Raw genomic sequence first — 15,503 nt, forward strand, 5'->3', positions numbered from 1 at the left:
TATCAACATTGTTCTCTAAACTATAGTGCCGTTACAAAGTCATTTCCCTTATCCATACACATTACAGTTAACTTGAACTACATACAAGTCGATGTTTAAAAAACACACGACAGTATCAAAACAACAGACGATCACCAAAAAGATTGGCAACAATAGCTAAATTCTTGTAAAAAAGCCAAGTCTATTCAGCAACAACAAAGCGTTCCTAATTTAGGTTTGTACATTAAAATCGCTGCAAAGAGACAAAAAAGGTGAACACAGAATGTGTTGCAACCTGAGCAAAATTTAGTTGTTGGCGTCTGCGCTCAAGCAAGCGAAGCGGCTCCGAACAGGGCCTGGGTAATTGAACTAATAAATCTAGCTGTGTAACTGCGAGCTCCCGACTCGTTCAGGATCAAGGCGAAACCATTAAACCTACGCTCAGATTCTGCCTTAACTTCGCTTGCATGTAGTCGCACGATACACATGCTCCTACCTATTGATGGCATTCCATCTTACAATAAAACAACGCCAACGTCCGGAACAATAAACATTTGAAAAATATTGACGTGAATCGTAAAGACGCAGTGGCAAATAGCACCTTATCAACATTGTACGATTATGGAGTGAGCTACATGTTGTTCAGTTCGATAGTTTTCATGAACAGGACGTTGCGTCGACAGTTGATAAGCGTTGTTATCGTTTGCATATTAAAGTCTAATATTGTTGTACACTCAACACAGGTACTAGTGCGAGTTCATTTATAAATAATACCTAATTATTTTTAAAGGTGAATATAAAATAAAATTCGTTGATACAGAGCCCAGTCAGTGAGAATGCAGAGAAGTTCGACGGTGAATTCGACAGTTTCCTAAAAGATTTGGGAACGTTAATCTATAGACCTAAACATTCTTCAGATGCTACCAAACATATTGAACACGTTCATCACACTACAGTTCCAGTCAAGAGTTACAGGAGAAGTCAAGTTAGTATTACATTGTCTTTATTTGTCTTCGGAGTTTGATCGACCATTTTTAAATACTCAATTATCTATAATTTGTTCTTAATATAAATGGAAAGTGTATCGTTATGATTGAGGTCGTTTCTTACCTGGTGAGCCAACAAACTGTTTATTATGTATGTATTGATATTACATAGGTACTTATTAATTGCTATGTCTGCTCACTACATTTGTAGTTTTGCAGCTAACATTTTTCATTAAGCGTTGAAATATCATGACCGATTTGTGAATAGTATAGAAAAACAAAACGTGGGTGTTTTGTTTGTGTAACAGAAAATTAAGACCAGTGTAAAAAGAATCGTCAATAAAAACCCGAGGGTTGTTTTTTCAAGTGCCATATTTTTTGTTACAGAATGCTCTCAGCGCGCAAAAGCAAGTTCTTGGAGATGTGCTCATGCTAAAACTTGTGTCTTATTACGAAGACAAATATAAACTGACACATATAATCCCAACCACTACTGAAAGTATTACAATGTTGAAAAGATATACAAACTCTGTGCGGTTTGCGAATAGAGTATACAATCAAGTCGATAGGAATGCGGTGATAAACAACCAACCTCAAAATCAGGCGACTTATGGTATGGCTAGAAGGATGCAGGCTCCAAAAGAAATGGTAAGGACCACTAATAGTACAGTCTGCACGGTTACTTGGTATGCAGGTAAAATAAAGATGGAGTCAGTACAGAATTGGGTAGATGATTAATTTGTATTTTAATGTCCGTCTTGTATATTATACACGTATTTTTTTTCTTACGGTAATCAATACATTCGAAGATATATCGATTTGAAATATCGCGTGGCGTCACTTCTAGGTACATTTCATACGTGGAAATGACGTATTTGCTCCCACTCCCAAACTTTGATTCGTTTTATCTAAGTATTGTTATATTATATGACAAAATTAAAAAAAAATGTGTCTAATATTTTTTCATACCCATCATCATTCGTGTTAAAAGAAAATTCTTTATTTTCGTACCTTCTTACCAGATAGTTGTACAGATTGTACCTAACCATGTATTATTCTACCACTATAAGTAACTAGGATGTAAGTTTAATTTTAATCGCTGGGTTCTTGGATTGTGTACCAGTTTCCAATAAGTCCCTAAATCGTGAAATTCTCAAAATTCTTGCAAGTTTCGGAATTGAAATCTATTAAAAGTTAGTTGATTGTTTGTTCCTTAAGTTTCTTGTTGATTTAGTAACTTGCCATGGTATGTCTATTGTTCGTATGTGAACAAAATCTGGAGATAATTATAATTAAAACTTTAGTGTAGACATAATTCTAGTTTCATTAGATCATTCTAGTTTTTCTGTAAATTGTCACTGTAAGTTTCTAAGAATAAAGAAACAGTATTTTACAACTAGGATCGCCTTCTTAAAACTTTAGAAATGAAAGAAACTTACGACTGGCTTACATTCTGTGCTAGTTCTTTACTTTGGACTTCTTTTTCAAGAATAGAGTTTTTTTAGACATACCTATAACTGAAGTCCGCTCTCTTTGTACAAGTATGAGATGACCAAGAGATATGGGATCTAATTCACCACACCGGGTAGAGTAATTAGGATATGTAGTAATTAAATGAAAGATCCAATCAGAAAAAAAACGTACCGTTTATCAATCTCTCAAAATCAAAAGAGATCTCTCAAAAGTCTGTGGAGTAAAGTTTTTTTTCTGATTGTGTTTTTCATTTAAGGCATTTTTAAATTATACCACATGAATAGGTGTGAAAGAATACTATTGCGAAATGAATGAATTATTATAATAAACAATTATTTATACTTTTTCAGGACGATGACGAAATACCAGAAGTCATAACGTTATAGCACAAAACAAATAATAATATCGTTATTATTTTTTAAACTTGACATAACTAAGTAAGAATGTGTGATAATTTATATAAAATTGTTATAAAATAAAGAATATAATTATAATCAAAATAAAAAAAGGGTCGGAAGCTCATTTCTAGTCCATTTCAGCTTATTTTTGCAAATTTGCCTGGAGATTGGTCCTCATTGGCACTTGTTCAACGGCGTGAAGCTAAAGGTACTCTGGGGAACAACTGTGTCTGCACTAAATGTCATCTATCAGCGGCGTATGCCGGATTTTAGCAAAGACACCGTGTCCAACGCAGCTCCCGGGACCGACGTTACGGATGATAACTATTAAAATTCAACAGCGCTTCAATTTTAACGTAAGACTGTTCGGGGATTTCGACTCGACGCGTTTCTGTTGATATCATTGCCTGTAGACATGTATAAATGGGTATCTTAAAGTGAGAAGAGTTCCGTATGTTTTCGTAAATAAAAGTTTTTTTTTCTTCTATATACGACTGCGCTAACTCTAAGGGTGACAGAACATTTGTATTTAAAAACCACTCACCTAATTTTGTAGTCATCAAGTATAATCCTATTTACATATTAAAATGGAACTCAAGAGATCCTCACGTACCAAATGTTTGTTTTAAACTTCTAATCATAATGGTCGCAAAGTGTAATTTTCTCAATCCTTACAAAAATTAACAACATGTGACAGTTTTAATTAAATCCCGCCGCTTGTGTTGCCAACATCGTCACGCAGAACATTACATCTACAACTTTGTCCACAAATTATGTTTACACCATTCAAATAGACGTTCCTTGCGTAAATACTTTTGTAACTAAGTCCATTAAAGAAACTCTACACAAGTAATTACCATAACACAAAGTGGTTTGTTTAATGTTCCCCCTGATGAGGAACTGCATGGGAATATGTATCAATTCGTGGCGCGAAAATAAAATACTTTAATTTATTATCCCATCCTGCTCATCATTATGACTGTTTATGCCGAGTTTTTGTCAGTAATAACCTTTATTTTAGGCCTGTTATAAACTCTGCGTGAGTACCATAAACCTTAGGAGTCGCGTGTTTGACCGAGAGGCCATCGTAAAATGCATCATAAACTTGCGCACATAAATTTAGAAAATCGAAGTGACTCGGGAAATGAATAGAAATTGTGTGCTGAGCACGACGTATAACATACATAAAACAAAATAGGACTGCGGAAAATCTAAATAGAATATACAAGAACAAAACATTCCAAGTTCATAAAATAATAATTCGAAAAATAAACATGTCTTTCATTCCTCGAAGAATAAGAAGTCTCATAATAATCATCCAGTACAGCTTTGGCAGTGTGCCGGCATTGCAATAAAGTTAAATCTCGGTGGGCAACAGGCCCGACGCAGAAAATAAGGCGAGGAGCTTGTTATGACGCGCTCCGGCAGAACAATACCCGAAACACGTCCATCGTATGGGAAGGTAATAAGGCCCAGCCAATATCTGACGGCCGTTGTATGAAATTTCAAATTACATGTTTATGCGTAGGTGTAAGATTTGTTTTAAAATAAAAGCCTATTCGTTTTAACCCTTTAAAAGAAAAATGGACATAACACGGCATATCAGCCGCCCCTCCCTACACCAGTCGCGTACACTTTGTTCCAATCGCATTTCCCTTTGGAACGATCTCACGGCGGAAATTAATCCATCCGGCAAATGAATAGACTGCACTTGTGCGTGAGGGGTGGCCTACGTATGACTGATGTTTTTTAACTTTAAGCTGCAAATAACTTTTGAATGGACCACCGCCCTTTTATTGCGTTTCGATTCCTACCATCCTTTGAAGCCTTGTACCATGTAGTTTCCTAACTTGAACAACGTCATTGCTGTAAAACTTTTCTCGTTTATTACGGGCAATAATCATATGTTTTATTCCTATTATTACATCATAATCAAATTTTGACTGTTTCAAAGTGACACGCAAGTTCGCATGATGTGTATTATACTTACGAAAACAATCCGTCTGTCTGCGTAATTTTATATCCCTGCTTAGTAAAAAGTAAAAGTAGGTAAGCGTACGAAATTCTCATGCGTAGCAAAAATCAGGGGCGAACATACAAGCCTGTTACGTGGAAGTTTTTAAATTAAATTCCTTGCTTACCAGGTTGTTGGGATGCGTAACACGCCTGCTCTTGTATCAAAGCTACAGCTCTACAGACCTTTGACACTTCCAATGATTGCTAATTCTACAAAATGAGTTACAACAACTGTACCTATTAATCGAATTGCTTTTTAATTTCCGAATATATCTGGCTTTCTCCGACTGCTTGGTAAAATAGATTTGGCAAAATGGTTGAAATGCAAGTGTGGAGTAAGGGGAACTTGCGATATTTGTCCGCTGCATTAGTGGAATTAGCAATCTCATATCCGTGGAGCTAATATTTCTGGAGTTCGCACAGCGCCGGAGAATTAATCAGTTTGCGCTGGCCACTGGCCACACGAACAATTTCTCTTTACTAATACACTTTTTATATTACCATTAACTTTATAAGCAATATTTTTTATAGCCAAAGTACTTTGCTTTATAATCTTTTAGTATTCGAAGTAATATTTATTGTCGTTGTAGTTCCATAGTTAAAGTACTGTAGAACTAAATTGAACTTTTGTATTATTATTACCTATTTAAGTTCATTGGATTATTTAGGTGTACATATGTATATGAATATGTATTTATAATGTATATAGGGCACGGTTAACGAAGACTCATTGGATTACACGGGTGTCAGTTGATTCGAGACGCGTAATTAGGTCACCTTGAAACGTGGACTTGCCTCCATATTTCATTTTTACTCCGAGAAAAAATTTTACTGTCCCCAACTTTAACGCAGAATGAGATTAAAAATCTTATTATATTTACATCTTCCATTTACTGCCTCAGGAAATAATCTCTTATTCTACGTAAAGTAAAAACTGTCTTAGCGCTCTACTCAGAGTCATTTAATGGTTACTTAACCCAGTCCTTAGAAATTGTTTTCGGAAAAAAAAACGTTACTAAGGAATATTTTAAGTAAACATTAAATGTCTATGAGTGCGGCAGTTAGTGATTATTAAGAAAAATCTGATTCTTGCAAACTATATAGAGGAAACACATAAAACAAATAAACTATTAGCAGTCAATGCAATGCAGCTACGTTAAGTACATGCACATTATGGTCACATAGCTCATGCAAAATTGATATTTATATCCGGTTGACTAAGGACTACATAAGCATAACAGATTTATTGAGCATAAAACTCATTTCCTACACGCAAAGTTTATAAAACAAAAGGCGGCAAGGAAGGTACCTAAGTGAAAACTTGGTAACTGTTTTATGTCGTTCATATCAATTATTGACGTGTAGTAAGAAACATGTGTGCTTGTACTGGAAAACGCTGTTAGGTAAATGCGTAGTTAGGTACCTCTATAACTAGTCGTAACATCGTCATTCAATATTTTCCCGTAGGTACTAAAGTTTTGCTGTAACTGGCTGAAACGATGCAACTAGAGGTGCCAACAACATCGGAACGGGTAATAGTTTAACTTTTGCGAACGTGTGTTCCGTTATTAAAACGTTATAGATTTCCATCCAACTTTGAAATATTTTTCTGTTTTGATTCGGTGCCAATCCCAATCAGCTCTAGCTGTTTTCAACGTATGCAGTCATACTTTACGGAAGAGAACGCATTATTGAGATTAGGTGCGTTATTGCGTCCTAGTTTTATCTTTAACGATGCAATTAGATCTGAACGTGCTGAAACGCTGTACGGGGTGATACGCAATAATATACGCAATTAAATACCACTGAGAAGGCTTGTTTGCGCCTGATGAGAATGGGAAAGGCGAGCGTTTAATATTAGAAATAGGAAGCTGTTCGTGTATTAAATATTATGTTTATTTCAAAGTCAATGTAAGACTGAAAACATCAAATAAATTATTTGAAAAGCGAGCGGCTTTGGACTAAAGAGACATTATATTAACAGAAACGGATTAGGGTAAGATTATCTGAATATAAACAGACTAATGAGTCGCTATAAAACGGCAACCGATTTCGCACCGTCGACGTTCGTAATGCTGAATAATCCCTAATGAAAACACAGCTTAACAGAGTTATTGATTCATAACGCAAACGAAGCTCGGCGCGATCCGATATTCAGATGTGATACACATCGCATGCTAAATCATGAACTCATTTGTTCCCATTCAGTTAACGAACAATACAAAATGATGTCCCGTCGTGTCGTACGCCCGATGGATTCACTCAGCTTACTGGGATTCCACTCAATCTATTGTTCCAGCTCACTATCGAACTAAATCTAGCTAAACTCTGGCTATTTTGACAACTCGATCAATTGTTGTTTTAGAACTTTGCGATATTTACTTATGGACTGGCGATTTATTGCAGTGGTCTAGTGCCAATACAATTCAGATACAATTTTGTTACTCAGGTTATAGAAAAAGAAAAAAAAAACTATTAATGTCAACATTTGCAGACCAAAGCAAATAAGGAAGTTCTTGATTAAGGTTATTATTTTGTAATCGGGATAACACCTACGTATGTAATGTAAATGAGTTAGTTTATAAATGCAAATAAGATAAGTACGAGCAATACATGGGAACAACCCTATCAAAATCCATAGCGCCTTAAGAGCCCATTAAGAGGAATTAATGAAGCACTCAATACTATCAGGAGCGAAGTACAATCACAAATTTTCACCAAATACAAAGTTCCTTTAAAAAGAATAAAGAAACAATTCATTAATTAGAACGAAAGAACTCGCCAATCACTTGACAAATGGCAATTGTAATCGGTAACTTGAAGCGAGCCAATCGGATTCAATTCGTCATTTCGACGAAATCTTTAATTCTGTAAAGTCCGGCTATAATCCCCAAGTTCCCAATTATTTCTGTTGAGGGCTGTAATTAAGCAGTATAAAGTGCTCGGCAGCCGTAATCCAACCACTTTTGTGATATTTAAACGAGTTTCATTACGCTTCGGTTATAAAAGCGCGCTATTACGAGAAATGTGGTGGAAACATCACGCTCAAGTTCCAATGACCGGGTATTGTCGAGTCCGGAAATAAATATGACCTGTGTGACATTTGTTCGATTTCAAAGACGTATGGTCGTGGTCATACCCGTACCGCCTTGTTAAACGTTTTGTGTTTCGTGTTTCTTTATTGAATATGTGGAGGACTTGTGGCTTGTTGTTTTTAGTGTTCTTATAGGAAAGAGTAAATTAAATTATTTCATTTTATTTCAAGTTGAATTTGAGATTAATAAAATAGGACATGTGACGTCTTGTGTTAAAATGGCATGATTTAACTGTAACTATAGCCACGATCATATAAATTTATGATTACACTTACATTACTTTACTTTGATCATCAGTCATCGTGTAAGTGCGTACCTTATATTAATAATAGGAACATTAAGTGCATCTCGTGGTGCGGTCCGTGTGGTCTCATTCCGGCATTAGCTCCGACAATAAACATAAATATTTTTGCGTCGTTATGGCTCGGCCGCTAGCGAGTAATTAAATTCCATTGAATCGCACAAATCTTCGCCCTACGTCCGCGCCCAACTTCCCTGCACGCCAAAAATACATACGCAGCCTAAAAAGTTGTTTGTTTTCCTGCTAACCCGTGGTCTACCAACCAAAAAACTAGGATTAATAGTACAGATGTCAACCATCAACAAACTCGAATAAAATAAAAAGAAAATGAATAAAAGATCTACACGAATCTAGCCCCAAATATAAAAATACAAAGTTATTTCACCTTTTTCAGGTACTCGCACAGAGTACCTGAAAATAATAATACTTATGAAATTTAATCACCCTCAACAAGCATCTTGCCTCCCCACACGTTTTCTTTTTTAAAAGTTGCCGTCCCCGGCTCGTTAGCGGGGTCTTCCTTATTATTTCCTCCACGACTGTAATCTGGCCTTTCAGCTACTTCAAACGACTTGTTCTTTTTCTTATGTGTAATTGAAATATATTGCCGTAATATCCGCCGGACTCGAGTACCAGCACTCGAGCGCATCAGCTCGAGTTTTCATTACTTGGGGAAGTGATTTTTTTTCATGAGACAGTATAATAATTCATTTTGAACCCTTAGCCACGAGCCGACACTCGGAAAGTTCGTGCCTACGAAACTTGGGCTCTCATTTCGATTGCCTACGAGACGTGGACACTTGAAAAATAGATCCTATTTATTTTTCAAGTGTCTATTAGTGCCTCCTCGGGAATACGGTTATGTTTTGACAAAACATGGTCCAAAATAAAGCATTTTCGTGCGCCAGTATGTAAACCCGCATTGTGTGCACACAGCGTATCGCCGATGCCCACTTGCAGACCGCATCCTTCGCTTTTACTATTTTCCCACACTCATGAGCTGATTTATAGCGGGAAACGCTCCCTGATACACAAACATTCGCCTCCGCAGCCTCTGCTAGTCAAAGTATCGGCTTCTTTACGACCAACCCTATATTTTATTGCCGGTCGATACGTTAAGTTTTCAGCTCTATTACAAATACGAGTATAAAACTCGTAATGGAGTATATATTTGTAATGTTTTGCAAAGAGGAACGGCATTAGCGTGTTAAATTGGTTCCAACGAACGAAATCATAAATGTCGTGTGTTCGTGAGTCAAAGTCGGTCGGTATCTAGTAATTACAGTAAAAGGGGTTGTTTTAAATGCGGCTGCAGGTTTGACGCAGACTCGGAGCCACGTAGACATACAACATAGCGTAACTTAATGGCAGGGTAAAACATACTGTTATTGGCAGTTATCCACGGGTGAGTGCACGGCACATCACGTGACTGTGACCCCTACCCCACTCGCGTAAGCGTATTCATTACCATATAAAAGTTGCCTAACTGTTGAAGTATGAGTACGCTCAAACAATAGAGCTATGAAGTAAACGTAGGCTTTGTTTCTTCTATTTCTTTTTCAGCATCTTTTAAGTTGTACTACGTGATCTATGTACGAATGCCTAGGCCTGGTAAGTAGAACGAGACGTAATTGTGTACAATTGGTTAGTAGGGCAAGCCTAAAGGGAAAATTAACGTTAGTTACCGGTGTCTAGGGACATCAGGGAAACGGACCTAAATACACAAAACCGGGTAACTAAGCCCGATATAGCTTAGATTTAGCAATGTTATATTATAATAGATTACCTATTGCTGAGAAATTTGAAAATCCTTTGTTTATTCGTCCAACCTTCATTTATTTGTTTATTCGTTAACTTGAATAAAATAAGCTGCAAAAAACAGAAAAATAAGATCAATTTGGAAACTTATTTGATGATACGTAAGATCGACTTAAATAGTATTGTTGTCTTTTTCGAAGCTGATTTTGTTGGAGTCGAATATCACCAATATGCAATATATACGGTCCGAGAGATATGTGTCAAGTCAGCAAGGGCCCGCTCGTCCCACCCCGTATTGTGTCCAAGTGAGGGCTCACTGGAATTAAGTGTGGTGATATAAAACATCAACCTTAAGTACAGGGGGGAAGGGCTACTTTAACATTTGGTATAAAAGTTAAACACCGAATAATTAGGTCACTATAGTACTGAGATATTTTTTAATTAAACAATAAAATACATTGTCTTAATTATCTACATATTATATATACTTTATATATAGGTAGGTTTGATAATGGAATGAAATCAGGTTAGAATGGATTTTATTCTGTATATACTCTGGATTCTGAAATGGATACTTTTCTAAAGTGAATAGAAGCAATATATTAGAGTATTGACCTTTGAAAGTAAGCCCTAAATATACTGTAAATTTAAGCAACTTTTTGAAATAGGTTCACCCAACTTACTGTGTACCTACTCGTAGTAACATATATCAGTGTGGAGGTCCACTGTTTAGGTGACTGTATATAAAATAAGTTTTTACTACTTTTTACCCGTGGCCGTGGTGAGAAAGGGTTGATGGATGAGGTCGTCGTTGACAGGCTTCGGCCCGTGACACGCATCTTAAATCTTACTTATACGTAGATCCGATAGACAATCTGTCAGTTGTCGTTTGAGTGTAGACACGACGTATATATCACAGAGGTATATATCGTACACTGTCGTCAGCTGTCGTCCAATTTGAGTTTTGATGACGTGGTTTACTAGTTAAATGTATTCATTCATACATTGTATTTTTATGTATTTATTGCGTGTATTTTATCGTGTTTCTATGTATTAAAAAAAATCTTTTTTATTAAAATATTTATCAATGTGAATCGCGTACGTGTTAAATACAATGTAAGCTGCAGATAGCACAACCTTTATGTATTATGAAATAGCCAAAACTATTACTAAGTTTCATAAGAAAATAGAGTTACGAGCGCATCTATCTTAGTACAATATCTGCTTACGCAGACGTTTATTACATTGGTAAACGGAAACGAAATACCGGGGATTCTGAGACAATTCATGGTCTGCGTAAAGGTATTTAATTAGATCTATAAATCAAGGTAACACAAACGGAGATTGCCCACTTACCTGCACTCTGAGAGTACGTATCTACAGACCGAGTCTGGCGTGTAGCGACTATTAAATCTCATGATTGTTTGCTCACCATCTGATTATACACCAACTTCACTGAACATACATGGACTCATTTAACAAAAAACAAAGTTATCGCTTGTAAAATAAGTCTTCATTACACAAAACAAAATAAAGCTACTCAAAAGTAAGGCCGACGCAACTTTTATTGTCTTCGCAACTTGGAAAGTAAATTACCCGAACAAATTCGCTCAGCGCTAAATCTGGGGCTTATCAGAGGGCTTGGCCGAGATCCTTAAATTGAGAAAGAGCTATCTCGATGAGGCCGAGTGGCCTCGAGCCGTCGACACCTTGCTGCCGCTGCTCAGATTAAAAAAGTTTAATTAGTAGGCCTTACATATCCATTAGAAACGAAGGCCCCTAACTTCCCTCGCAAATAAATATCTGTTTGTACAATTTTAACGCCTTACTTTATATTTACTCGGCTGATTATTTGGTTTGACTCGTCCCTTTCTCACTTTATCAAAAGGGACCCAATTAAAAATCTTAGTGATTTGAATAATTTGTCGGCATATTGTAATAGAGGCCTATCGTTAACGACAAGTCGGGCTAATAGGATTAAAGAACTCGATCCTCTGCTAATCCAAGATGACGTATTAATTTACATTTCATTATTTTAGCCCTTGCTAACGATCGGGCCTACCCGGGCCGGTCGGAGCTCTGGGAGCGAATGTTTCCTGACGTACTAACGTAGCTAGAAGTTATCCGATTAAAGGAGCTAAACTAAGTGAAACTGGCATAGTCGCTGGAATATTATTAGTAATGTGTGCCTTAACATAATTAACTTACATGATCAAAGCGACTGTGTCTCATTCGTAGAAGAGCATTAAGTTAGAACTACTTAGTAGGTAGTTACGTCTATTGATGGCGTCACTTCAAAGTACCTAATCGAACATTAAAGCGCAATTTGTAGCGCTATTAGCTAGTTTTGAGGTCATGGGAACATTTTTATTCACATTTACGCTAAAGGAAGAATTTATAATAACGGTTACTATTTCGATAATAGCCAGGTATTTGTAAAATGAATCTCATTTTCTGATGTCACGTAGGTCTTAAAAAAAAGATTGTCGATGAATTGTGTGTTGATAATCCATAATCAGTATTTTTATGGAGTAGGTGGCAAACGAGCAGACGCCTCACCTGATGGTAAGCGATCAGCGCCGACCATGGACACCCGGAACACCAGAGGAGTCACAGGTGCGTTGCCGGATTTTAAACTTGATGGGTGCATTTAAGTAATGACGTCTGATTATTTTCGAAATATCACGATTTTTCCTACACTCAATAGCATAAAAAGGACATCAATAAAGGTCACTATAACACACAGGGTACCAAGTAAACTAAAACAGTTGGAAGACAGTCAAGCAAACATTGGAAGCGTGTATTAGTACGTGATGTCGTGACACGGCCGTCGGAAGCTCGTCGCCCCGGATTATTAACAGTTATTAGGCTCCGCGGTATAAGTCCGGATTAAATCTGTGTCAATTTGCATTTTATTATGATGACACAGCCTTCGAGTCGTAACTCCGAAGACGGCTTACTAAAGGTTTATTTTGATAACATAACATTATACTGTTCGGTCCCAGGATGGATTGACAAAAGTGCACCACGTATAGTTTTGGCTAGTTATGAACTTACGTCATTAGTACCATGGACATTGTTCTCATTTTAATGAGGCGTTTGTTACGTACTGGCTACAAATTCTGATCTCCACTGTGATAACTGACAACATCATATCGGTCACATGTCGTCCGCTCTGCCATTCACTTTTGTGTCGGACTGTTGGCAGCGACCTTCATTTAGCGGCTTCCTAAGACGTAAGACAAATTCCTACCACCATATTCCTGATAAATCAGAAACAAATAAAAAATAATAAATAGAAAAAAATACGTCGCGTTGGGGGACCGCTCCTAATTATTTCTTACTTATCTACGATTTTGTCATAAGTATCACATGCTTGGTGTTAACATTAAAGTAAATTGATGTTTAAGTACTCAACTATAACGCAGAAAATAGAAATATAGCGGCGCGGGCGGCGGTGTGCAGTCCGTATTCATGCGGTCCCCCAACGCGACGTATTTTTTTCTATTTATTATTTTTTACTTTTTAAAGGGAAATTAAGTTTTTGTGTCGGGGGTTTTTTAAATTTTTAATTTAATTTTTTATTTCATACTTTTTATAGGTTAGGTTAAGTTAGGTTACATATACTTACTATAATTTCAATTCTTGTTAAGGTAAAGATTACATTCAAGGTCAAGCTCGTTCGCTTTGATTTTTTTTTACTTATTATTTACTAGTTTTTGTTTCTATAAGTAGGCTAAAGATTACATTGGTGCAGGTTTTATATTTTTGTATTTTATAAAATATTTAATTTTATTTTTAATTTTTTTTAATTTTTAATATAATTTTTTATTTTTTTAAATTTTTTATTTATTTTTTTATTTTTGTTAATACGAAAAAATTATATCTTTCAATATTTTCTTTCAGTGCGGTTTCATTTGAGACCCCATCCCAGTATATTTGCAGACCTTCGGTTAATCTCCCACTTACGTTACTTTCACCGCCCATAACTTTAAAACGGCTCAACCGATTTTCATCAAACATGTCTAACAACACTCGCACATAAGTCCCCTTTAATACGAAAAAAACTAAATTGAAATCACTGCATCCGTTCGAGAGTTATGATGCCACAGACAGACAGACACGTCAAACTTATAACACCCCTCTTTTTGCGTCGGGGGTTAAAAATAAAATTAATCACTGGCCATTCGGAAATTCCTTGTTCGGTAGTCACGCACATGTCAACAACTAAGTAAGTCAGTCTATTTTGATATAGTGACGACACACTGAAATGAAGATCTACATTTACCTAACATTTGTTCCGGACAACCTACAAACAAAGCTATAAATTAAATTGGCTTAAAACAAAAAATAAAGTAACATTCAACGAGTTGCAGGAAAGACGTAATTTATGCGGTTGGAGCACTGAGAAAAATAAAAAAGCAACGAGTTTGTAGTACATGTGTTGTTCATACTCGTACAGGCGCCCGTTTCTGTTCCGCGGAAGATTTTGAGTACAATTATATTTTTTAGGCTTTTGTCTCATACTTTAAAGGCTCTGTCAGTCTCCGGGGTCCCGTCTATCTCTGTTACTTATTAAAAAGTAATAGTTTAGATATAACAAGGTTATTTTTGTATTTATTTTAATTTTGTTTTTGTAAAGTATTAATTTTCAGCTTTAACGTTAAAAATGATCAAGGTTTCTTACAAATTGTGAATAAATATAGTGATAGAATTAATTGTCTCTAAATCCAAAATATCACAGCTTTGTTAATATTTTAAATTTTTATTACATTTTTATTGTTAATTGTTATTATTTTTTCAAAATAGAAATACTTATTTTTATAATAACTACTGCCTACTGGGGTAGACTTCACGATACGCCGCGTCTGCGCACGCTGCTCATGATGAAGACTCCCTCTGTGACTCGAAACTAGTAGAGATTTTTCCATTAATTTACGTGAGAGTAAAATATGATTTTAAAGTAACAATACTTATTGTTATCTATCGGATGCAATCAAGGATGTTTCCATACACTACACATAATTACTAGCTCCATGTTTTTAATGAGAAGTCTACAACTAACATAGTAGATATATATTATTATAATATAAAAGAATAATTGCGTACAGTTATAGCCGAGCTTACGATACGGATAATGTCAGAATGATTGATATTATTAACGGATTAACTACAAGTTATGGGAAACTACTTGAATGTCGATTACCGTGGCCAGCTCGCCGTGCAGCTGTATGCTGTATTGCTATTATGAATATATTATTGTTTGTTTATGACTCAATGTGGGCTAGTTATATTGTAGTTACACTAGTCACTATAAATTATTTGTTTTGTTAAATATATCCCTTACAAGATCAAGTTTAGCTAGTTAGGTGCTGGAGCTGCGGACTGCCTAACGGGTTTACCGGGGCTCCGGCTCGAAAAGCAGGAGTAGAAACGGGTGGTTTTTAGACAATAAGAGTCACCCAGTCCCTCCTACCTCCGGAGAAGTCGTTGGATG

The 15,503-nt window shown here is 36.2% G+C and overlaps 1 protein-coding gene across 1 annotated transcript; it reads left to right on the plus strand.

Moving 5' to 3' along the window:
* The first annotated feature begins 266 nt into the window (after positions 1-266).
* Positions 267-2,838, plus strand: LOC118263568 (uncharacterized). The gene is made up of 4 exons (XM_035575635.2): positions 267-722; positions 800-964; positions 1,353-1,613; positions 2,789-2,838. The coding sequence occupies exons 1-4, from the start codon at positions 615-617 to the stop codon at positions 2,822-2,824; spliced, it is 570 nt and encodes a 189-aa protein (XP_035431528.2). The 5' UTR covers positions 267-614; the 3' UTR covers positions 2,825-2,838.
* Positions 2,839-15,503: the final 12,665 nt, after the last annotated feature.

Source organism: Spodoptera frugiperda, chromosome 27, assembly GCF_023101765.2.
Source record: "Spodoptera frugiperda isolate SF20-4 chromosome 27, AGI-APGP_CSIRO_Sfru_2.0, whole genome shotgun sequence".
NCBI classification, from domain to species: domain Eukaryota; kingdom Metazoa; phylum Arthropoda; class Insecta; order Lepidoptera; family Noctuidae; genus Spodoptera; species Spodoptera frugiperda.